Source organism: Tenrec ecaudatus, chromosome 1 (genome assembly GCF_050624435.1).
Source record: "Tenrec ecaudatus isolate mTenEca1 chromosome 1, mTenEca1.hap1, whole genome shotgun sequence".
In the NCBI taxonomy this organism is placed as follows: domain Eukaryota; kingdom Metazoa; phylum Chordata; class Mammalia; order Afrosoricida; family Tenrecidae; genus Tenrec; species Tenrec ecaudatus.
This window is the reverse complement of record NC_134530.1, coordinates 65,354,620-65,379,897: the sequence shown is the minus strand read 5'-3', so window position 1 is coordinate 65,379,897 and position 25,278 is coordinate 65,354,620. Positions and strand designations below refer to the sequence as shown.

Sequence of the window (25,278 nt, the reverse complement as noted above, 5' to 3'; positions counted from 1 at the left end):
GCTCTTTCCACCACCGTGTCCCACAACTCACCCGCCTCCCAGCCAGGCCTGGTGAGGTCACTTCTCCGAGCCTCTCCCAACCATGACCAGTGGCACCAGGTAGACATTCTTGGGCTCTTCCTAAACCCTCTCGGGAACACTGTAGCACATGCAGGCTCCCCACCACCTGCACCCTGATGAGCCCCAGGGCCAGCACCAGGCGGTTCAGGCCACAGTCTCCGGCCATTGGACACACTGCCTCTGCCAGTGGGCTGCTTTACGGACTCGCTCCTGGCCACACGGTGAGGCCCCACCCACAGGACACCCCCTCACTGCCATCAGGTCAGATCCAGTTCACTGCAACTCTACAGGAGTTGGAGCCGCGTGGTTTTCAGACCACAGACCCTGCAGTCAGCAACCCAACGCATTAACCACGTCACTGAGCACTGGGGCCAACAATCCCTGGACTTGAAGACTAGGAAACCCTAGAGCAACGCTTCTCAACCTTCCTAATGCCGCCGCCCTTTTTAATACAGTTCCTCATGCCGTGGGGACCCCCCAACCATAAAATCATTTTTGTTGCTACTTCATCATTGTCATTTTGCTACTGGTATGAATCGGGCGAGCCCTGTGAAAGGGTTGTTCAATCCCCAAAGGGGTCGCGGCCCACAGGTTGAGAACCGCTGCCTAGACAAACAGGTGCTATCACTACAGAGTACAGGTGAGGTGCCCCAGCGGGCAAAGTGGCGGGGCTGGGGTAGTATGTGTGCGAGATCGGTTAGCGGGAGTATTTCTCCTCCCTCAAACCTTTGCTCCAGTGTCAGGATGGAGGGGCCTCGGGCCTCCCAGAGCAAGCCCCGCGCCCGCCCGCCGAGGTGCCCCGGGCCGGCATGCACAGCTTACTCATGACCGAGTGCTTGGTTTGGAACAGGGTTCTCCTCTTGCCCAGCCGCATGGTACCGCCCATCTGCCCAGGGTTGTGCTCTGGCATGTCTATGACCTGGGTGTTCAGAAAGCAGACAGGCAGCCATCGCACCAGCCGCTGTTCTGAGGTCACGTGCCCCGTTGGGTTTTTGCTGGACGCTGTCAGTTGCCGTCGGGCTGACTCCGGCAACGACGCCAGGAGCGGTCCCAGGGTGGAAAGGCTGTGACTTCTCGGAAGCAGATCATTAGGCCCACCTCCCAAGTAGCCGTGTGCGTAACCGCTCCAAGTTCCTATGAGGTTCCAGCAGGTTCTCAACAACATGCCCCTCTCTGGAGACTGGCGCGAAGCAGCGAGACTATTATACACAGTGCTCCTACCAGTGGTGGGGTCAAGTTGACCAGGAAGCCCTCGTTGGCCACCCACCTTAAAATGTCCCTGGGGAAATGGGAAGCGCACTGGAAAGGACGCAACGAAGAGGAAGTTGCTCTTCCCAGTGAGCCTAGGAGGGCCAACCTTGGGCTTCTCTGGGATGGGCCCAAATGGCCCCCACCCCTTCCAATTCCTGCTGAGATTCAAACACTTGACTCACCACTGGGTGACTGGTCTTGGGATCAAACTCTGTAGAATTGGCATCTGAAAAATCAAGATGCCCGGTTAGGAGACCAGTTACAAGCAGAACAGACTGCCCACGGGCTGCATTCCCAAGTTCCAGACCGCATCTCTTAAGCCTTGACACACTCAACACCCAAGCTCAGGCCACAGCGGAAGCTGAAACTCGGGGGAGTCGCACGGGTTTAGATAGTGCGGCTTTCCGACACTTCTGGAACTGGCCTCGCCTCCCTGGTTTGTTTCAGACTCTCCGAGACAGGCAGGTTCTCTTTGAGTCTCCATTTCTGTCATCCCCACTGCTGAAAGCACTGCCCAATTCACTTGCCTCAATCAATGGCAAAATCAGAAATTCAGTTTTCAAAATCCCAAGAGCCTTCCCATTCTTTACGGAATTTACCATCGAATCCCCACCCCAAGGGCCTGCACGGCTGGTTCTGAGCCGGAGCCGTGTGTCTGAGTGGGAGCCCGAGTGGGAGGAAGGCGCTGGCCGGCAGGGGCTGGTGCTGGGTGCTGCTGGAAGTTAAAAGCAAGCGCCTGCCAGGAGCCCCGATGTCCAAGGACAGAGCCAACCTACCAAACGGAGCGACTCCCCTACACTGTGTAGAGCCGGTACATTCCTCCAACACAATTTTATAGTTTCTTAGAACTTAGAAGGTCTTTCTGGGGAAGAACAAATCGTAAGAGAGTAAAAGGGCCATGGCCCTGCAGTGCCCCTTCCACACGGACACTTGCACGTGGCACCTGGCGTTTTGGAAACCACCTCGACGGGGAGAAGCAGGGAGCGATGAACGAGCCCGCACAGGAAGACCCTCTGGATGGCCCTGCCTCAGTGGCGAGCGCAGCTTGCTTCTTTCTGTGATTTCAGACACCCTCGCTCCCAAAATGCACAGCCTGCTGGGATCGCCGTGCCACGTTCTGGGGACTCTCACCCCGTTTTCATAGTGCTACCGTGCACTCAATAGACAAGACAGTGCGAACGTTTATGTGGCAGTGGCCACAGTGGGCGCTGTGGCAGACGGTTGGGCTCCCTGCCCCCACCCACCCCCTGCTGTTAGTGTTGAAGAGCCCTGCAGTCCGTCCATAAGCAGTTCCCTGCCTTGAAGCCAAGCCTGTCTCCCCACCCGGGCCCTGAGCCCAGCGTCAGGCATTCAACGGGCGTCCTTCTCGAGGGGCCTCCGAGCCGTCCACTCGCAGGCGGCTTCCAAAGGTTCGTGGGAAACAGAAAGGAACAGCAAACAGACTTTACACACACACACACACACACACACACACACACACACACGTAAAAGGACGCTTACCTTGCCATCCCAGCACGTTTCTGGAGAACTCGACCACTGCCAGCTGCATTCCCAAGCACACACCTTCGGGGGGGGGGGAGGGGGGGGAGGGGGGCACCAAACAGCGCCCGGTGAGCAGGCAGGTCTCAGGGGCAGCCAGCCGGCAGCTGGCAATGTGGTAGCCAGCTCGCTGGCTCCCTAAACCCCATCATCCCCTGCTATCAACAAATACACCCCCACCCCCACCCCCAAACTGGGTCTAAGGGCATACACGTGTCCAAGCTTTGGAAAGTCATCTGTTTTACAGATAAGCAACATTCCTTCCGGCCCCTGCAAACATTCCGTTAAGAAAACCCCTTATTAAGCCTTCCAACTGACATGGGGAAAGTGACTACAATGTACAGTCCCAGAGACCAGCTGGAGTGCCACGTGAGGGGCTTCAAAGCTCCATCTCTGTGAGCGAAGCCCCTGCGACGTCAGCACGGAGCTCACATGCCTGTGCATGCTACAGGCGGGTTCACGTCTTCCCCAAAGAGAACCCGTTTGTGTCCGTAACTTTCCAGCTTTCTGTCTGGGTGCCCACCCGGTACCCTCGTCCACTCCTTCCTGCTCAGACTGGCACACAGCTCCTTACCCAGAAAAGGCTTTTTCTGTTTGCGAGCCCAGCTGATGGCCTGGATCTTCCCTTCCGTTCCTCGAACACCGAACCCTCCAGGAACCAGCACTCCGCTGCCCAACAGAAGAGAGCCCATGGTGCCCTTCTGCCAGTCAGCCTCCACCCCACCCTGTTAAGACAGGCTGCCAGCGGCAGCGACTCCACATTCTGGCAGCTAGGACTGGGCTATCTAAAGACGCGCTGAAAGGATGCATGCAGACACCTCGGGCTTACACACAGAGCCAAGGCCTCCTCTGAGCAACAGGAGAAACTGCCTACAGCCTTTGAGAAAAATACAGGCTGTACAATTAAAACATACAGGATGCTATATGATTCATATCGGCCTCAGCTACTGAGTCTTTCCTGTTTTAATCTGTGCCATTATCATTTAATTTGCCTGCGCTAAACTCACACAGGGTGTCTATAAGCCCCCGACCACCCAGCCTGTCTGTGTCTGTGTCCGGGAGCCTCCCCACACCAGCTCTGGGCCGGGCTGACGCAAGTCTCAGGAGGAGCTGGCATGTGCCAGCCGACGGGGAGTGAAATAGAAACCACTCGTGTTCTTCTTCTTGAGTCACAGGGCCTCTGATAGATCAAAAGCAAACTACGTATGCGCATCCCCTGGCAGGCCCGTGGCCGGTGCCCGGGGTGGAAGATGCCAGGTGACTGGAGCACACCAGCCAACTCTGGACGTGCTCTCCTCGCCCTCCACTCGCCCGGGGCACTGTGCTTTTAGCCCTCTTAAATGAAAGCGTCTTTTCAATAACTAAAACGCACGTCGGTAGCTTATACTAGGACTTCAAATCTAACCAAAACAAGACAGAATGGGGCCGGGCTTACTGCGCGCTGCAGAGCTTCTGCCAGGCTTCGTGGTAGCGGACGGGCTCCTCCTGCAGCGTGCTCGGCTCCAGGTCTGTGGAGTCTATGTACTGAGGGGTTCACACGGGAGGAAGGGGCACGCTCGTCACTCGTAGAGCAACATTACCAATATCCCAGCTGGCACAGCTTCAAAACAGTAACCTTCACAGGCTAATGCCCAAGTCCACTTAAAAACCTCCTTTACGTTTAAATAGGACTTCCTTCAAAACCACCCAGTGCCCTAGCTGCACGGGGCTCGTTTGTGGCCCCTGGGGCTGAGCACTGGACAGCCTCGCGTGAGTGCTTCTCCGTGGGCACTCTGCCCACTTCCCTCCCCCACAGATTGACTCCTTTTCCCAACTTCACTGATGTGTAAGTTTACAGTCAGCAGAAGCATCACCAGTGGGTGCTTCTATGAATTCTGCTAAGTGGACACCCACACCCGTCAGCCCACCAGGGAAGGTACGATCACTAGCTCTTTGTAAAGATGAGAAAACTGAGGTACAAAGAGGGGACAGTAGTGGACCCGCGGCCCCACAATGTAAGTGGTAGAGTCAGAATTTGGGGCACCTGGCTCCAGAATCCACAACACACTGCTGCTTGTGTAGATAGGGGCCAGCACAGTAACTGCCCCCAACCCTCCAGACCGGGTCAGTACTACTACAGCGGACAGAGCAACGCCCACAGGGCAGGCGTAGATGAAGGCAGAGGGAACGGGAACAGCACAAGTTAAAGAGTGCCTTGGTGCAGCCCTGAGTCACTGGGCACCTAGAACGGCTTCCAGGCACCACCTTCAACTACACGATGTGCCTCTGGCCCATTTCCCTGGGGAATTTCATGGGGTGCTTGATAGCCATGCCCCCACTTCCTCTCAGTGTCTCCTTGAGACAGGAGTGTGCCTTAGATCCCCAAACAAATGCTGAGTTCCGAAAACCAGCAGCAGGTCTGCACCTGCCCCCTGCCTCACCTTGATCTCCAGTTTGTGGTTGATGGCCAGTGCCGAGTGCTCCAGCGCCTTAATGACTGAGGCATAGGAGTCGGAGAACTTGGTGTATTTGCCCACCAGGGCAATGGAGCAGGTCTCCAGCAAGCGGTCGTACCTGCCAAACAGAGGTCAAGAAATGCCCGTTCATGTTAGGATGTGCACAACCTCATGAGCTCAAACCTGTCTTTTAAGGAGAGCATGTTGGCAAGCGGACACTCACTGAGCTTTACGCACAGACAAAACAGGAAGCAACAGGTGCAGAGCAGCATGGCAGGCTTGTTAAAGGAAGTCAAATGCAGAAGCTATTATAAGGAGACTGTTACATCTCAAAGGGTGCAAAAACCAATAAACATGAACAGACAACAGTCAATGTGATGATAAACTAGCATAAAGAAAACCACTGACTCAGCTAGTGAGTCAAGAGAAATACAAGTTAAAAGGAAATGCTGTTACAACCTTTCAATCAACCCCAATCCACCTAAAAGTAATAAACATACGGATGACATAATGTTACACTAACCAGTTGTATCTGCTAACAAGAAACTAACATATAAAGTATGGCGAAGCGCAGCCAGATAGTTCAACAAAGTGCTTTAGGAAAAGGATCATAAATGTGTACCATTTTTATGGCTACATAGTGAGAGAAGAGGGAAAGTTAAACCATCGAAATGTGCAGCTATTGATGGTGCCCGGCTATCAAATGCGGTAGCGTCTGGGGTCTAAAAGGCTTGGAGCTAAACAAGCGGCCATCTCGCAGGGAAGCAACACGTGGAAGAAGCACAGGACGCTGTGTGATCATGAGGTGTTAAGGGGAAGAGGTATCCAAGAAGTTCAAAAAACGTGCATCCAAATTGAATGAGGTGTTAAGGGGAAGAGGTATCCAAGAAGTTCAAAAAACGTGCATCCAAATTGAATGAGGTGTTAAGGGGAAGAGGTATCCAAGAAGTTCAAAAAACGTGCATCCAAATTGAATGAAGGGGTCTGGGTGTAGTGGCGACCCAAAGTCCACCCGCAAGACAATTGGACAGTCCCTCTTAGATGGGCCTCACGGAACGCAGGATACATCCATGGTGTGGTGACCAAACACGTAACTATCCTCTAGTTCTCGAACATGTCCTCCCCTTTCTACTGTGGCACCTCATTGGTCATGTTAGACTTGCGTCTGGTCGTTTTTGCATCTAAGATCGCTTGGTACAGGTAATCCAGATAGCCAGCCCCTGAGACACCGACAGGACTGAGGGTTCCCTGAGGCACGGGAAGTGAGGGGGGGTGTGATAGTACTGAGGACTGTATAGCCCCACCCCATGGGCTGAACAACAGAACTGTGTGGGAAGGGATATACTGGAAAGAGTGCCAGTGAAATTCTCACAGGCAGCCCTTGCTGCCCAAGAGGCAAGGATGGCGAGACTTTGTCTTACATACTTGGGCATGCTGTCGGGAGAGACCAGTCTCTGGAGGCGGACACCAAGAAGCTGGACTGGCACGAAGGCTGCAACACTGGGCTCAAGCACAGGAACAGCCCTGTGGATGCCCGGGACTGGGCAGCTTTGTCCTGCTGTGCACCGTCTGGCTACAGTGGGAACCGACTCCACGGGTCTGACCACAGTGACAGCTCTTTGGGGATGAATGGGCGGGTGCATTGTGATGGAAATCAATTCACCAGCACAACCTTCCAGGCATTTTCCTCACAATGCAAGTTTTCAATTTCCCTCAGTCTTCTCCCTCAGCAGTCCCACAGTCACCCTGTCATTCATCCCCACCCTTCTCCCGGTCAAGGCCTGGCCCAACCCGCTCTGCTGGGGGCAAGCTGGAGAGCAGCAGCGGGCACGGAGCTCCCTGAGGCCTTACAAACTGGAGCCGGGCCTGCCCAGCTCCTCGCCGAGACCCACCTGTCAGCCATCTCCTTCCACTTCATCAGCATTTTGCGGGGCTGCCTCTCAATTGGGAGATCGAGTCTTCGGAGAAAATAATCTACAACCCCCTGCTCTTCTAGTAGTAGTGGGACACGGTAGATGGAGGAGACATCATGGACACAGATGACCTGTTTGAAAAGGAGGGAAAGGGAACAAACAAGGGTTATTTCATAAAAATAAACCCAAACCAACTGGCTGTGTCGCCTCCTGCTGGCTGTGCGTCGTCAGGAGAACATCTGCTCTCAATTTACAAACAGCAAAAAAGACCAGTTTCTGGAAAAACGTAAATGACCAACAGGCACTCTGCTGAGATATGTATGTATTCCAATGTCTGAGACTTCCCGGACCACAGGTCCCTCCATTAGCAGTTACAGAAAGACGACAGCCTGCCTGACAGGCCGCAACCCCTCAGACAACTGGCACCAAGCACACAGGATCACAGGCGGTCTTGGCCTTTTAGAACCGCAGCCTCTCTCTCTCTCTCTCTCTCTCACACACAGACACACACACACACACACACACACAGGGGCAGTATGATTGTACCATCCCTGGGTGGTCCCAGCAGTTAAATAAACACTGCGCTATTAATGGAAGACAGGCTTGGTGATCTACTTCTGAACCATCAGTCACTGGAAGGCCGCAGAGCACAGTTCTGCCCTGACACACGTGGACGGGACGGGACAGGACAGGCACTGGTACAGGACGTGCCCACGTGCCATCTACCACACGCACAGGAGGCCTCGAGAACGAAGAAGCAATGACCCGGAGCTTTGAGGTCGCGGAGGTCTGGCAGGGAAAGGGTTTCTGAAAACGCCATGGCCGCCTTGGGCCCTGATGGATGCAAACCAAGAGCTCAACCGAGAGGGAGCCACTGGCTTCTCCCTGACAGGAGCAAGCCCCAAAGGCCAGCACCACAAAGAGTGGGAGGCACCGAGGAAGCTGGGAGGAAGACAGAGAGAAGGGCGGAAGCACAAAATACACGAACCAAGACACAAAGTCGCTGCCATTGGGTCCATTCCAACCCACGGAGACCGGGGCGGTCAGGGGAGGACTGTCCCCGTGGGTGTCGGAGACTAACGCGGTATGAGGGCAGAAAGCCTCATCTTTCTCCCATGGAGCAGCCCGGGTGGATTTGAACCACTGGCCTGGCAGTTGGCAGCCCAACTTGGAACCCATCCTGCCACGCGGGCTCCTTACGGGTCGAGAAGCAAGGAAAACGAAGGCAGCAGCAGGAGGAAAGGTGTGCTGGGAGCCACAGGGGAAAACAAGGGTCCATCACAGTCAGAGGGCATCGTTTCCCCGAGGAAGTCTGCAGTCTCAAACTACTACTACTACGTGACACACGTCATGAAACTGGTCGCGAGACTAGGACCACGGGAGCCACGGGATTTCCTTGGAGACCCATGGCCACTCACCTGTTCCGGCTCAACGTGGCAGAACATGGATATTTTCTCCTTCACAGCTGTGTCGAGAGGGTTGGAACACCTGCACACCACCTAGCAGGGGAGAAAACCAGGCCGGTCAGGTGGGAAGGAGAGATGACACCGCTGGGGCCTAGTCTTGAATGAAATGACCACTGACAGCACATTGCTAAGACGATGGGTTAGGATGCTAACCGCGAGCCCCCAGCAATAAACGATGAGAACACAGCACTTGTTTTCAGAACTCAATGCTTAAAGCCCAGCTCCCACGGGAACAGCAGCACGTCAGGCAGGCCTTTCCTTGCCCACAGCCATGCTTGGGATGAAAGGAGGAATCAAGCCTGGGGCGGACAAGACCCTGGGCAAAACAGTGAAACCAGAGCTCTAGTTCACCTCACTGCCTCCCCATCACCATCAATTACAATCAGAAGCGCAAAGCACCTGTAGGGAGCGATCTGAATTAGATGGGCATCACACAGGAGCCAGGGATTCTTACCAGGTCTGGGGAAAGCCCAAGCCCTCTAAGTTCTCGAACACTATTCTGAGTGGGTTTCGTCTTCTGTTCCCCTGTTGAACTTGGCTATTTGGGGGGAAAAGTAAAAGTTAATTTCTCTACAATAAAGAATTTTCAAGTCTGGCTTTGACTTTCAATAGGGAAAGCGATCATGTGATGATTTAACCTTGATTTTTGTCAAAGTTCTCTCCACACGCATCTATTTTTGAGGTACACAGTTTTACAAGGTCTCGGTTTTCACCCATCCCTTCCCCATTTCCCAAACCCCAGGGCAACCACTCGGCAGCTCTTTCCAACAGGTCCTCCTCGTGTGCTGTTTCTGTCGCTTCACTTTCCCTGCCGCATTTCCCAAGGGATTCCCGTCCACGGCGGGTCCCGCCCATCCTCTTCCTCACTCCAGTCCCCTCTGTGTGCACACCGGTCCTGTGTCTGCAACCCTAGCTCAGGGTTTTGCTTGGACCCCTCTGCAGGAGTGTCTGCTATCCAGTTCAACTTTGTTCCATGTTTTCCTTGAATCTGCTTTGTGCCAATTTGTTTTAAAAAGTTCATGACAAAATGAAATCAAGAGATAATGGGATTTTCCCCATCAACTGTTTGAGTCCCTCACATCTTAATTATCTTCAGTCTCCTCCCACACATGGATAAGACTGGCTGGGTATAAAATTCTGGGTTGAAAATCCTTTTCTCTTACACCTTTAAAAGAAATGGCTACTCTATTCCTTTATTTTCCAATATTGTAAGGTTCAATATACCACTGTGAGTCCTGATTTTTCTTTTTAGAAAAATGATACTTTTTTCTCTTGAGGCTTTTGGGATTTGTCTCATCCTCCAAATCCACAATGAGAGGCCATTTGCATGCATGCCATGTTGCAGCCAACATGCTAGGCTTTCAGAGAGCCCTTTCGATCTGGAACCTCCTTATGGAAATGAGCTCAAATGACTTTGGTCAAGGGTCAGAAACTGTGTTCCACAGTGAGCTGATAGCAAGTATTCTAGGCTTTGAGAATCATGCAGACTTGTCACAGCCATTCCTCTCTGCTGCTGCAGCACAAAAGGACCAGTGACCACAAGGAAACAACAGGCATGAGAGAATTTTAGTACGTGATTTCCAAATACAGGTGGCAGGCTGACTCTTGGGTCAGAGAACCATTCTGTTTCTGTCTTATTTTCTGGAACTCCTATTATCAGGCTATGAGAACTCCTGGACCAGTCCTCTAGCTTTCTTACCTTTCTCTCCTACTTTTTCAGGCATTTCCTAAGCTTTAAGTTTTTTACTTCCGAGATCCAATTTTTAAATGTCCCAGAGTTAGCTATTTTTGGTTCTGAGTACACGTTCGTCTTATTTCATGGCTGCATTTTCTCCCCTCTCAGTTCTTGAGGACATTAATGCTAGATGCATTCCCCTCTAGGTCCTGTTCCTTGTAGAGGCTCAGTTTCCTGTGCTTTTTCTCCCAATGTCATGGGGAAGCTGTGTGTGAACGAGGTGGCATGTCGACTGGGGTCCTCACCAGGCACACCCGAGAGCTCGTCAGACTCACCAGAAAAGAATTTGTCTCCTCTAGGAACCAAGCATTAGAAAAAAGGGTGTCTCAACTGCATTAAAGCACATGTAAGTCCCATGTTGTAATCCCAGTACCACTGCCCTCAGTTGGCCCCAGTGCCTGCCCAACTCCCCTGAAATCTACTCCACAGAAATTGCCCAGCCCTCTGCCCGGACGGAGGGGCCGACCCCAGGATGTGCACCCTGGAGAGGTATCTGTGAGCTCCATCTGGGTGAGAGATGGCGCAGGGAGGACCAGCCTTTCCCACCTGGGGGCTCCTCGGGGCTACAGGGCGTACCTCCTCTTGCCAGATCCATTCCCTGGGGCTTCCAGGTCAGCTCCTACCTGTCTGCCTGCATTTGAACCCCCATAACTTTTGTGACTGCTGACTCCCTCAGTCTACTCAACTTTGTGAATTTCTAGCTTAAAGATATGATAAATTTTTTTCTTTCTTTTTTAAAAACTAATTTATTAAAAAAAATCATTTTATTGGGGGCTCATACAACTCTTTTTTTTTTAACAATTTATTAGGGGCTCATACAACTCTTATCACAGTCCATACATATACATACATCCATTGTATAAAGCACATCTGTACATTCTTTGCCCTAATCATTTTTTTTCTCCTCTTTTCTTTTTTTACATTTTATTAGGGACTCATACAACTCTTATCACCATCCATACATATACATACATCAATTGTATAAAGCACATCCATACATTCCCTGCCCCAATCATTCTCAAAGCATTTGCTCTCCACTTAAGCCCTTTGCATCAGGTCCTCTTTTTTTTCCCCTCCCTCCCCTCTCCCCCCGATATGATAAATTTTACCAGCTAGTAAAGACACAAAATTGTCAAGCCACTGTCTTAATTGTGCCCTTTTCCCATGCTTTCCCTTTACTTCTTTCTTTTAGAAAATAGGATCTTACTTCATAATTCACACACACACGTTCCTTTTTTCCTGCTTCCTGAGCACTTACCTCAAGTATTTAAAAAGAAGTAGTGGTATCCTTCCCCAACGCTGCCCCTCCCACCCCATTCACCCGAGTCCCTTACCTGGGGGACTAGACTGACGTGGATGTTGCAGAAGTTCTCTCTTTTGACTTTGAACTGGAATTGCCGGAAAGCCTCGATGAAGGGCATGCTCTCTATGTCGCCCACTGTCCCCCCGAGCTAGACAAGCAAAGACATCGTCGGTTAGCACTTGCCCTTCCTCTGCTGGCTGCCCTGACAACGGCTGTCACCTCCTCCAGGGTCAGCAGAACAGACGGGAGCTGAAAGACAGGCTCACTGATGCCCACGGTTACCGTGGACTGTTTCCGAACACTTTTAGGAAAGGGTCAGGTGAGAGAGGCACTAGAAGTTTACTTGAGGGGACTCACAAAGCCAAGAGGCCCAAAGCTTGCCTCCAAGAGAAAAGCTGATCAACTGTGGTATTAAGAGCACCATCACCAACGGCTGCTGGGACCTCTGAGTCGCCTGTCCTTGAAAGAACAGGAGACCCGGCAAGCTGAATCAGCGCTCCAGGAACGCAGGAACTGAAACCAGAGCACGCTCACTCGGCAAAACTGCTCCTGCCAGGGACAAGCCAAAGGTCTGCAGGCTTTCTCAAGAGGGCGAGGAACATTCTGTCACACGCCACCCTTCTCGGGGCAGCCAGGACCAGTGGCCCTGGAAAAGCTGAGGAAGGAGAATGGCTGGCACAAAGTTTGCTCCCTCCAGCGTGGTCATCCCGTGACTATGAGCTGGACTTGTCGGCCTGTACCAGAGCCCACGGGGCAGCGGGCCCCCGGGGGCAAGTGTCTCCTCGGTTACCGATGGCCGACTTAAGGAACGGCGTGTGCTCACTAGGTCCCGTAAGCCCGTAGGCAGGCACCAAGAGGCTGGGGCAGATGCAGATGCATACTAACCTCGATAACACAGACTTGAGGTTCCAGGCCATCTTCATCTACAGGGATCAGCGCCTGTCTCATCACCCACTCCTGGATTGCATCTGTGATGTGAGGGACCACTGGGAAAGAGTGGAGAAACGTGGTGCAGAGAGCCCATCAAACCCAGGCAGACGCAGACACGTTTTCAAAAGGCCCCATCAAATCTGACCATCCTGCCCCACTGCTTCCTTTCCAGTTTGCCAAGAGGTTACTGGGAGCTCTGCAGGGGAGCAAGGTCATACTCCCGAGCCCCATCGGGGCACCTGAACCTCTGCATTTCTGGCATCTGCCCTCTGGCTGCATCCCAGCATGAGGCTGGGCTACCGGGCCACAGATGGAGCTGGCAGCATCATGCCTGGGCACTTACCCAGGCACCAGAAGCCACCAGAGCCTGGCTCCATCACGTCCCCAGCTACCACAGGGGCAATGCTCGCCTGTAGAGGTAGCACAGGATGGCCAAGTGCCTGGGGCAACATGCTTGGCATTGTCTGGACTCCAGGTCCCACCAATCATTAGCGTTGATCTTTGGGTAAATTTCCTACCCATTCCTAAGCTTGGTGTCTCCCCTGTTAAGTGGAAGGAATAGCTCCACTTTAATAAAAAGCTGTGGGCATTTTGCGCTGGAGCTTGTAAAAGCTTAAGCAAAGCATCTAACATATTAGTTCTTAACAAGTGTGGGCTGTTGTTAAGAATGTGTGAGAATCCTACCCCTGGGCTCAGGCTGCTTGTTAAGGGGTAGACTGCCTTTAGCTTGCTACAGTCTAAGGAGCAAGCCTCCCCAACAAGGTTGTGCAGGATCTCATCCACACAACCAAGACCATCTTTAAAAAATGCAAAATACAATGAATAGTGCTGCCCAAGTGTAAATGCTTAAAGCGGTGACTCATCACTCTTGACACAAAACATAAATTCCTAGCCTCACCAAGCTCGCCCCAACCAACACTGGGCACAGTGGCATTGCCCACTCTCAGGCAGCACCCCAAGCACTCAGCACTGAGGAGAAACAGCCTAAACCAGGGCACACAAGATATGTCTCCTTATCCCACCTGCGCATAGTGCAGCCTGGATCTCCAACACATGCTCCCGGGTGAAGCCCCCCACCCCCCCGCCCCGTGTACACACAGCAGCTCCGGGACTCTGCCAGTGCCATCCAAGAACCGGAAATGCCACAAAAAAAGAAACCCAGGAGCTTAAAGGTGAATTCTATAGTACCTTGGACCGTCTTCCCCAAGTAATCTCCTTTGCGTTCCTTGTTAATGACATGCTGGTAGATCTTTCCGGTGGTCAGGTTGTTGTCCTTGGTCAGGCGGATGTCCAGGAACCGCTCATAGTTACCCAGGTCCAGGTCTACTTCCCCACCATCATCCAGCACAAACACTTCCCCTGCAGCGAGGAGGGAGGGAAGTGTCACATGGGCCACGCACAGCCCAAGTCCCGGAACACAGAGGAGCCAAGTGGCTAGAGCAGTCTGCACTAACGTGATGGGAGGCAAAGGAATGGATTTCCAGAAAACGACATGTGTGCGAAAGAAAGCACAATCGCCAATCATTTTCCAAAAGGTCATGTCACACCCACTGGCCTACCAAGGAAACTCACTGCCACCGGTGAGTTGCTCCTGACTCACGGGGACCCAATACAAGCTCATGCTCCATCAGGAAGGTATGCAAAGGCATAAACCTGGGAGCAAATCCTCACCTGGAAGGCTGAAGCTGGGTGAGGCTTGACAGTTGGAAGCTACTGCAGCTTGTGGAAAGAATTCAAAGTATTCTCACTGAACAAAGTCAGGCTCAAGATGTGAGGAGTGTATGAGATGATTTAAAAGTCATGTTAAGATATACAGGGAGGATTCAAAGAATTGGTGGGACAATTCCATTTCCCCACAAAGTTTACGAACATACACACACACCCACAAGGTCATGATGACCATAAATCCCAGGCTCCCCTTTAATCCTAAACAAAGTGTGAAACTTGAGACTTTCCTCTTGTTCCTTTGCTTAACATTCACTCCCGGGGCCTTCACAAAATCTTACTCATTCCTGCCCTCACGACGGGAGCCAAGCCTGACGCTAGGAAAAGAAAAAGGATTTAATTGCTAGCTCTGCTGTTCGCTCAGGAATCCTGTGCTAAACATCGCCCCAGACTGGATCTTTTCCAGACTGTTACATAAAATTTTATTCTAATGGCAATCCTCCTCGTGCATTTTCACCTTGGCGTCTTGCCGTGAAAGAATACGGAACTCTAAAGCTTGTACGTCTAACAGTTCATCCACTCCCAGTGTGAAGCCATCAGTCTTTTCCGTGTTGTCGCAGTTTGAGTGCTGCGGTAACAGAAACACCTGAAGTGGTGGCTTCACCAGACAGAGACGTAGTCCCTTGGAACTTAGGAGGCTGACATCAGAATTTGGGGTGCTGGTTCTAGGGGAGGACTTTCTCTCTGGTCTCCTTTCTTTTCAACTTCTGAACCCCAGTTGGTGGGCTTGTCTTCGTGGGAGGTGGCATCTCTCTTCCTGTCCTCGGTTTCCTTGTGCCTAATCTGCTCCTGTACTTCTCAAAGGTGGCTGGTCTCAGACACGCCCACCACAGATCAGGCCTCACCAGCACAACAAGGAAAACCCGACTCCCAAATGGGATCAGAATAGGGGTCAGGATTTACAACATACATTTTTTAGGGGACACAGTTCAGTCCGTAACATGTATCTAAATCAAGGTAATACACTACACAATTGATAAATGCACCAAACTCACTGCCATTGAGTCATTGCTGACTCACAGCAACCCTGAGGTTTTCTGAGACTGTCGTTGTTTACAGGAATAGAAAGCAGAGTCTTTCTCCAGCAAAGCTGCTGGTGGTTCTGAACTGCCGACCATGCGGATTGCAGCACAGTGCATTACCACCACACCACCAGTGTTCCTTTCTACAACTGAGGTACTCAGTAATAACAAAGTCAAATGCCAGTCTTTGACCCTCCCGTAACTATTTCACTCACCACGAAGAGCCTGACTTCTATTCAACAGCCTCGCCTAGCGAAACACAACCTCAAGGCTACAGATCACCGGAAGCCCCAAAAAGTCGCTTCGCCACCTCCGGACATGGGCCACCACGCTAGGCAGGAGCACCTGCTCATAAAAACCCCTTTCTCATATAGGGCCAGAACCCGGTTCTCTACCACACTCCTCTCTTCCAGCCTTTAGGATGAGGGCCATGAAAAAGAAACAAATATGCAGAGGGTGTTCTGTCACCCATCAGATTTCTTGTCTCGGGTGACCCCACAAACTTCCAGTCAGCCACTACAGGGACACTTCAACTGCTTCCTCTGTCCACTCAACACCCCAACTGCCCTTGAGTCGCCTCCGACTCACAGCGACCCTACGGGACAGAGCAGAACTGGCCCTGTGGGTGTCAGGGACTGGGACTCCTTACGGAAGCAGAAAGCCTTGTTTTTGTCTCTCCGAGTGGCTGCTGTCCTCTGTCCAAGCAAGAAAGAAGTCACCGGATGGTCCAGCTACGGTAAGACTGTGTTCAGAAGGCCGGAGATGGAAGCTGTGTTGTGCAAACTAGAGGCACGATTTCTAGGGGCCATGAGTACTTCTACATACGAGATAACCTTTTTCTTTAAGGGAAAGCAACAAATGCATTTAGCTTACCGTGTTCATAAGGAGAGAATGTCCCTGCGTCGATGTTAATGTACGGGTCGATTTTAATGGACGTGACATGCAAGCCACACGACTTCAGTATTGTGCCCACGCTGCTCGCAAGGATTCCTTTTCCAATTCCCGATATGACGCCACCAGTAACTAGGATGTACTTCATTTTAACCTCTGACCTGGGAGGACGAACAACGAGGGATAAAATAGGTCTCAATCAATCCACTTACAAACCCGTTGCTGTCAAGTCTGTGCTGACTCATCGAGACCCCAGGAGTCGAGAGTAGATCAACACTGAGCTCCCCAGGGGTTTCGGTGGCTACTTTCTAGGATGTAGACCGCCAGGCCTTTCTGTTGAGGCACTCCAGGGGGGATCGAAGGGCCAATCTTTTGTCTAGCTCAACTGAAGAGGAAGAAAAATATGAATGCATCTAGGTTCAACTATCAGCTCTGGCACTAAAGAGCGATGAGCCTTCTTGGAGTCTTGGTTTCCAGGTCTCCTCAGTGACTCCTGAAGGCTGTCAGGCTGGGTCTTAGCCGCTGAATAACTTCGTCAAATAGGAGCTTTAAAAACAAACAACTGCCGTCCAAATAACATAGCTTTTGTTTAAAGCTAAAGTCAACCTGTTAAAAATGAAAGAAAACAAGCCAGCTCTACGCTGCTGACACAACACTATGCCCTAAATGTCAGCAGATGCTATTATGCTCAGGTGCCTGGTTATTCTGTGTGTGTGTGTGTGTGTGTGTGTGTGTGTGTGTGTGTGTGTGTAAGAGAAAGAGAGATTGATTCCATCTTGGATAAACACTGTTTCCCTGGTGAAAGTTATAATATCTCTAGCTAAACTACAATGTATCACCAAGAAAATACAGCTCCTTTCCCATTACTAGCAAGAATCAAAGGATGTAAAGAATAAAAGGTCACACTTAAGTACAGATAAACCTAAATATTTGTTTTAATTACAGGTAGTTCTCCTCTACACTTTAATTAATAACAGCTTGCTCCACCTTGCCACCCATCTCTCCCAGAGCTGCCACAAAGAGACTGTCCTGGGGGAAAGGACGTCAGATAATAAAGCATGTGAAGCGCATCCTGTGCACAGGGCCTACTAATTCAAAGTCACAGCAGGGGGTGGCAGGGACAGAGAGAAAAAGAATGGATGCAAATGCAGTAGAAAACCACACAGACAAGAGGGATGCTACAACTTGTCCATCACAGGCTTGTCTTATCGGTGAGGGCTGACTGCTGGTCCCCAGCTTCAGCGGTCAAAACATGTCATTTGATCAGCACACCCAGATGTGATTAAAATGAGAAATACCATCACCAAGTTGCAGTGTAATGCTTGCTCTGATGTGATCAGGATGTTGGGGTTTTTTTTTCCTTCCTTCTGGAATGTTCCAGGTGAAACCAAATTACAAGAAAAATAAGCTTAGGTACAAGGGAACTGAGGAAGCACCTGTTCCCCTCAGTGCAGGAATAAGGAGATTGGCAAGGAGGTAAGAATACTTAGAATGTCTCTTCTCATGCAGCAAGGAAGTCACCGGGAAGCCACATCCTGCTCTGTCTAGCCTCTGCCACAGCATACCCCCAAAGCATGGCAAAGTGCTTAGAAAATCCTTAAAAGGCCGGGGGGGGGGGGTGTGTCAATAAGTAAACTGGGGTTTCCTCACTGCCTTTAACTGTACAGACTTCCCAGAAAATGCGCGGTATTGCTGTTTCCCCTAACTTGTCTGACCTTAAAGCCCAACCCACTCACTGACCTCAAGTTGGTGCCAACCACTCAGAGCGACCCTCCAGGACAGGGTAGAACTGCCTCTGTGAGTTTCTGAGGCTGTCACTCTTTAGGGGAGTAGAGAGCCCATCTTCCTCCTGAAGAACAGCTGAGGGTCTCCAACTGCTGACCTTGCTGTTGGTAGTCCACTGCACTACTACTGTGCTTTGACCTTGAGTCCTTATTAATTAGGGGAAATGTGAGTCATGCCTTGACCATCACTGTTAAGTTGAAAGGTGCCTATTGGCATGTGCCTATCAAACCGGGCTACATTTTAGGTGTGTGCAAGTCAGACATGCTCCCTACTGGGCTGCATCCTGGTTTCAAATGAAATTTGGAATGTTCCTGCGAATTCTTCATTGACCCTTTTTTAAGACAAGTTAAGACTACGGAAGACTCATCCCAACCCTTTGCATTTGATGTGGCCCAACCTTACTCATTTGAGAAGACCCCAGCAGTCTCCTACTGGGCCTGCACAGGCAGGGAAGAGGCAGGGAGGCCTCAATCGCCCACATTTACAAGCGATGGACTGTAGTTGAGCTACTGTGCTAGATCCTGTGGGCCCTATCTGAAAGGACCGCTGTCCAGTTAGACGTGAACCATTTACACAGTAACCAGTAATCAAAATGTGAAGGGCTAAATGAGGAAGAGTTAGCAGAACCTTCTTAGGGCAAAGACCAAGATGAAGTGCATGAGCCAACAGAAGGAGTCCCAGCTTGGAAAGGACTCCTGCTTTGCACCTTGAAGGGACAACGAACAAACGCATTACCATCAAGCGGGTCGCAACACTATAGGGCAAGGTGGATTTCAGAGATTGTAATCATTTATGGGATGTCTTTCTCCAGAGCAGTGGCTGGTGGTCTCACACCATTGAAGCTGTGGTTAGCAGGCCAATGCTTAAGCACTAAGCCAGCAGGGCTCCTTTGGGAGGAGTAAGCAGTAAATGTCTTTAAAAAGGGCGGGGAAGGGAACAGAAAGCCAGTATAAGCAGAAGGTGAGGAGCTACTTAACGCAGGGGTAGGGGCGATTCTGCTGGTGGGGGCGGGGTGGAAGAGAAGTTGGAAAGGTCAGCATGGGGCCAAATCTCGTGGGAACTCAGATATCTAACTCTGGGTGATGAGGAGATGGTGGAAGGCGATTTTTCACGCACACAACTAATACCAATCAAGATGCAGCAGGCGAATTTGGCAAAGGGCGATTTGGGGGTAGAAGACCCAAAACAAAACCCCAAAAAGCACCACAATCTAGAAAATGTGGTTTGCTTGGTTTTTAAAAGCGGTGTGAGGTAAGCGCCACCACTTGCGCACCAGCCCTCAGGCAAGTCCCAGGAAGCCCGAATTTTGTCTGTAAGCCGAGGTGACAAGCTCCGCATCCGCCTGTCAGTCACAGGATTGCTGGAGGTACACAATTATGAGGGCAGACGTAAGCGCGCCACCAACGTGAGCTGCTCAGAAAAGCCAGCATCTCCGCCGCTGGATTGAGGCGACAGCTTTCGGGCTGAACAGGGGAGCCCAGCTGGCCGCCCGCCGGCACCTTCCCCCGCAGTGCCGGGTGCGCCACGACCCGACTCGCACCGAAGGGCCAGGGGGCTGCGCTAGGCCCGAGCCCAGCCTCCGCCGGGGAGGGCCTAGCTCGGACCTTGGCCCCCCATCCCGGGCAGACCAAGCCCGTGCCCCCGAGCCGGACGGGCGAGCGGAAGGTCAGGGTCGCCAGCAGGGGTAGGAGGCCGTCGGAACTCCCTGGGGGGCCCGAGGGGCTGCGAACAGGGCGTGCCCGCGCCTCTGCGGCCCTCTCCGTGCCCCAAGCCATCCGGGCCTCAGCCGAGCGGGGCCGGGCGGAAACCAGGGCGAGCCAGCCGGGGGCCCGGGCTCCACGGCCTCTGCGGCCGCCCCACACACCCTCCGCCGCTGTCCCAGCCGCGCGCGGCCACGCGGCCCCGCGCGCGGGAGCCGGCTCCCAGGCGGCCGCGGCCGCCCGCCCCACTCCGGTTAAGCGCGCAGCCCATTGGGTGGGAGGCCGAGCCATTTCGCCCCTGATTGGTGGGGAGCAGTGCCTGTAACCCAACAGCCTGGCCGTCCCGCGCCGCGCGCCGCTAATGCTGCTGATTCCTGCAAGAAAGAACAGTTTCTACGCGCTCCTTGGAGTCTGCCTACCTGACACCGGATTCAAATCAGGTGAAAAACTAAGGCAGATAGGTGCGCAGCGAGGCCCTCGCAGCCAGTGACCCAACACGGCCGCATGCGCGCGGTAGTCTCTCACGGAGGCGGGCTCTAGGCGGTGCGCACGCAGAGGGCGGGGGGCAGGGCGCGAGTGCCCGCCCCGGGGGCGGGGCTAGACGTGCGCAGGCGCAGAGCGGACGGCGCTTTTCTAATAGGCCCCGGGCGACCATGGGTGGTGTCTTCCAGGGGTGTAGCCCGTGCTCTGCCCGTTTATGGCCGTCAACATTGAGTAGGCTGTGGTGCTGCTGCTGCGCATCTTTTGCTATAGCCTGCAGTCCTAACTTTTTCTCTTGATGGAGAGAAAGCCGTTTGATGACTCATTCCTAGCAAATCTATCACTAGGTTCAAGCCTCTTCCCCAAACAGCTTGCTGAAGTTGTTAACATCCTTTTTCCACCGACTGCCGATCCGATCCGTCTGATGGTGTATTTCAACGCCTGCCCTCTGGACTTAGGGTCACCGGCAGTGTGACCCCAGCCTCTAAAGCTTGCTCCTCTGAGTCCCTGTCCCCCACACCTACGCCCACCGCGTAACAGGCGGCCACGGGCACAATCCAAATCGTGCAGGCTGCGGTTGGGACACTGGCTGCAACCACGGGCTCAACCTGGAATGAGCGCACAATGTTTCCATTCTGTTGCGCATAGGAAAGGAGCCCTGGTGCGGAGGGTTAAGCGCTGGGCTGCTAAGCACAAGGTCTGCAATTCTAAACCACTTTAATGAAGGTCACCAAACTGGCAATGGTAGAGGGGGGGGGGGGGTCTCACAGTCACACATCACGGTCTATCTGCCTTGTTTGGAAGGCCCTGGACCAATCTCGTAAGCTCTTCTATCTAATATATGTTCCCTTCATGGTCCTGTTCCTGCTTCTGTAGTCCCTCCAGGGAATGTAATGCATTGATCTGCCACCTATCATGAATTTGTGACAGTTTTCTTTGTTCCACGCCTTATTTAATTTGCATCCTGACTGAATCCTTGGATGTCATTATGACTCCGTGCTAGTGGCTCCCTCATTTGAATGACAAGTCTGTCTTTGTGTGGTCTTGGTCCCTTTTAAGAAAATACATATCCTCCTTTTATCATATTTGAGATTGGGGTCTCTTGTCCCCACTTAGATTATGCCTCTGTTGAATTCCTTCTGACCATGAAGCAGTGACTTGAACAGCCTTGCCCTTAGGCAGAGTGCATTAGAAAGTAGGTAAACTTTCTGGCTAGCCAGGGAGGGACCATCTTCCTCCGGGGCTGGCCTGGGGGTGTCTTTGATGGAAATTACCATACTGAGGTTGGAGTGTGGTGAGTCATACCCTGACTGCCTCAGTCAGAATGCCTTCAACCAATCTTTTAAAACTCTTAAGTCTTATTCAATGCAGGTGTCCCAATCATGCTCCCTGCCCCCTTTCTGTCATCCCATTTGTACCTGTGATGTACTAATCTGCCACCAGTCATACCTTTGTGACCACTTCCTTTGCTCTCCCATGTCCTCTTCAGGTCTCTGAATCTCAGCAAACCTTGGAGGCCATCATGACTGCCCGTGAATGGCCTCCCCCATCTGGATGTTTCTGTCCTCTTTAAGACTTGCTGGATTCATTCTTGAGATTTGGGGTCCTGGAGGCTGTCTACTCCCCTGAAACCCACAGCAAAGTTCTACTCTGCCCTACAGGGTCGTCATGAGTCAGAATCAACTCAATGGCAGTGAGTTTGGCTTGGTTTTGTGCCTAAAACAATCAGAACTGACCAAATGGCACCTGACATAGGAACTGCCCCAAATGTTATTTCCTTCCCAGAAACAATTGGTCACAAGGTTTCATGTTAAGAATGTCGAGCTAGGGTATGACATAATCCACTTGGGGGCATCACTCAAACAGATGCCAAGAGGTCAGTTAGGAGACTTGTACAGTGGCATCTTGGCTCACAGACTCCCTCCCAGTGAAGCCAGATCACCCCTAAAACTGGCCCCGTGTAGAGTTTTCAGCAGTTGGCCACTCCCTCCTGGAAGCATATTCTATACCAACTTCTGAGAAAACACTTTCTTTCCATTCCACCCCCTCCCCCAACTCCCACCCCAATTCAGAGATCCGTCTTTCTGGGTCTCCTTCCCTAGATCTTCTTCTTGACCTATAAACATAGGTACAGCCCAGGGCTCAGTCTATGGTCTCCTCTCCAGATGAGAATAAACACCAGACGCAAGAAATATGACCTCTTTCCTAACAACTCCCACATGTTCACCTCTCCCTTGAGCTCCAAGTATGGAGTTCTAAGCTCAAGGCCCTCCCTTGACTCCTTTAAGGGGATACAGAGGCCGCAGGCCCTTTGACTTCCAAGTGGGACAACTCCATGGTGTCATTCTCATTCTAGAGCTCCCTAGAATCAGCAAAACCAGGCATCGACACGCTGTTTCTTTAAAGGGCTGGACAGACCATCGGAGGCTTTGTCACAGCTCTGCCACAGCTACTCGGCTGTACAGTTGCAGTGCAAACGTAGACAACACATCAGTGACATAGATGTGGCCATGTTCCAACAACATGCTGTTGATAGGAATAGGTGGTAGGCCAGATTGGGATGGAAGTTTGCTAAACACAGTGGTACAGTGGTTCTATGTTGGGCTGTAATCCCCAAGGTCAGAAGTTCCAACTCACCAGCTGCTCTGCAGGAGAAAGACGGAACTTTCTACTCCCATTACACAGTCACAGTCTCAGAAACGCACGGGGGCAGTTCTACCCGGTCTTATAGGATCACTGTGAGTTGGCCTCCACTCGATGGTAGTGAGTTGAGTGTGTGTGTGTGTGTGTGTGTGTGTGTGTGTCTGTCTGATATTTTTCCTACTTTAACATTACATCTCAGGCTTCACCTGAGAATGTTTCCCTGGTCCAAGCCTCCCAGTCAGACTCTATTCCTAGGGAACTGGGCCTGAGACAGCCTCCCTCCCGTAACCCCTGTGGAGCACCTAATGCTTACCCCTAGGCCTTTATGGAAGGTGCTGATGTAAGTGCCTGTTTTCTCTGGCTCCTCCACACCAGATTGGCATCTCTCTGTGGTAACCTCACCTTTCAGGTACAGTGTCCACTCACCTTTTAAAGCCAGGGTCTGGCATATTTAATTCTCGCTGCCGCCCTACAATGCAAACACCGTCGCTGTCACTGTAGTTCACGGGCCCTAACAAGAAATGAGCCCTCTGGCGAGCACACTGGGAGGCTTGCTTCATGTGGGGTCCTGTCTGCTTTGCCCTTCCCTCTACCAGCGCCAAGTCTTGCCAATTGCTTCCCTGTCAAGGGTGCCCCAAGGAACTTGCTTAGTTCACATGCTGTCACCCCATCCCCTCCTCCGCCCTGGCATGCAAAAAAGGTCAACTGGCTGGAAAGTGGGCAGACAGGAACAAGACTGCCATTGTTGACTTAAATGTGTTCACCTGGGCTAAGTATTCTAAGTTGAATGTTGTTTTGTTTTTAACCTATCAATGGCACAAAGAAGGAAAACATAGTAAACGGTTCTTTCCGGTCCCTGTTCCCACAGTCACCTTGCTTCCTTCCAGAGGGCATGCAGGAAATGCTTTACTCAGTGAGGCTTCAAAGGATATTCTGTGTAGCCAAAGTTGACCCATGGTCCCTTTGGGAGGGGGGGAAGAGTCGTTGCATTGGGTTGATGTTCATGGTGGTGGAGTAATGTGGGAAAGGGTGTGTATGGTACAGAACATGAAGAGTATAGTCGGTGGCACTGAATTATACAGGAAAACATTCCATTGTGTACATTTTTGCCTCAATTAAAAAACAAGTACACTAATAACAATGAGTACAAGGAAGAAGCTGTCTAAGATTGATGTGGTAATAATTGTACAACCCTTCTTTTTTTTTAAACTTTTCCGGTAATTTTTTTATCTGACAGATACTGTTAAAATAAAAAATAATCTCCTGGAGAGAAAATCCATGTTCTAAAAAATGAGACATTTTATCTGGGCAAAAAGGAGGATAATTTAGCCCAAGAAATGCAAGAACAACAACCAAAAAAGCCCCACAAATTTCCCTTGGAAATATTCAACTAGAAAGGCAGGCATTTTCCTGAACCAACATTTTAACGTTCCTACGACGCCACAGAAAATCCAATAAATAATTTTACAGTGGGAGGGCCTGGGTCCAAAGTGTTACACGTGGCGGTAACCACTTGGAGATAACACGATTCCCCCTTCCCTTTGCAGGTACACCGCAGAGTCATCCACACATGTCCCCGGCATTGAGAGCTCCGCCTGCAGATGGGTCTTGTCGGGGCAGCAGAGTTGGAGCTGCCAGGGGGCTTTTCCGGTGCTGTTCGGTTGGTAAAGCCCAGGGACCAGCGAAGCCAGAGAGAACTCCATGGGAAGTGTTGGAACTGAGGTTTCCTCCGCAGCCTCGGTCCTCCTCCAGCTCGAGAGTGTGCAGTGTACACACTGAAGTCTGGCTTTGGCCATGCCAACCTCACCCACTTTCCGCGCCTGTGCCCGCCACACAGGGAAGAGCTGAGGGGTGGGGGGGGTTCTTGCTACGGGATCCCTCTAGGCGTTCTCGGGCTGTGCACTCGGATGAGGCTCTGCATTTAGCCCAGCACAACTCAAAGTGATCTTCCGGCGCCGTGAAGAGGTTCTGGAGTGGCCCGGCTGCCCGGGTCAGCAAGGCTCCGGGAAAAGTTGCTGGCCGGGCTGCGGGCCCCAGGAGACCCAGCACTCAGAGGCGCTGCAGCAGCCATTAGACAAGCAGCCGCTGCAGCAACACTGCGCTGTGCCAGGGACCTTGACGTCACCGCAGCCATTTGCCAGCAAATCCATCCTTTCACATACCCTTCCAAGCTCATCCGGGATGAGGTGCTGTCCTTGAATGGAATTCCGACATGACTGCTGCAGTTGCCCAAGTTACACTGCACTTTCCAAGGAAGGGGCTGGGCACGGTCTTGAACCTGAAGGAGGTTCCGGTCTCTCTCTGCTCTTCCTCCTGCCTGAAGGTGCTGGTGAGGAAGGAGACGAGCCAGATGCCGAAGACCAGGCCAAGCACCCACCTCTTCCTCAGCAGCCGGCGCCA

The 25,278-nt window shown here is 51.9% G+C and overlaps 1 protein-coding gene and 1 pseudogene across 2 annotated transcripts in view; both read right to left on the bottom strand.

Moving 5' to 3' along the window:
- The window catches only part of CTPS1 (CTP synthase 1), a 23,663-nt gene extending 3,352 nt beyond the window's left edge, over positions 1-20,311 (bottom strand). For both annotated transcript variants that reach the window (XM_075554589.1, XM_075554597.1), the window contains exons 1-14: positions 20,175-20,311; positions 16,253-16,431; positions 13,821-13,991; positions 12,588-12,688; positions 11,734-11,850; positions 9,119-9,202; positions 8,617-8,697; positions 7,178-7,329; positions 5,271-5,403; positions 4,286-4,374; positions 3,425-3,519; positions 2,812-2,874; positions 1,494-1,537; positions 883-979 (exon numbers count right to left, since the gene is read on the bottom strand). In XM_075554589.1, coding sequence (XP_075410704.1) covers positions 883-979; positions 1,494-1,537; positions 2,812-2,874; positions 3,425-3,519; positions 4,286-4,374; positions 5,271-5,403; positions 7,178-7,329; positions 8,617-8,697; positions 9,119-9,202; positions 11,734-11,850; positions 12,588-12,688; positions 13,821-13,991; positions 16,253-16,418 — 1,393 coding nt within the window. In that variant the 5' untranslated portion in view covers positions 16,419-16,431; positions 20,175-20,311. The remainder of the gene's footprint in view (positions 1-882; positions 980-1,493; positions 1,538-2,811; positions 2,875-3,424; positions 3,520-4,285; positions 4,375-5,270; positions 5,404-7,177; positions 7,330-8,616; positions 8,698-9,118; positions 9,203-11,733; positions 11,851-12,587; positions 12,689-13,820; positions 13,992-16,252; positions 16,432-20,174) is intronic.
- On the bottom strand, positions 20,292-25,278 carry LOC142424438 (SREBP regulating gene protein pseudogene; annotated as a pseudogene).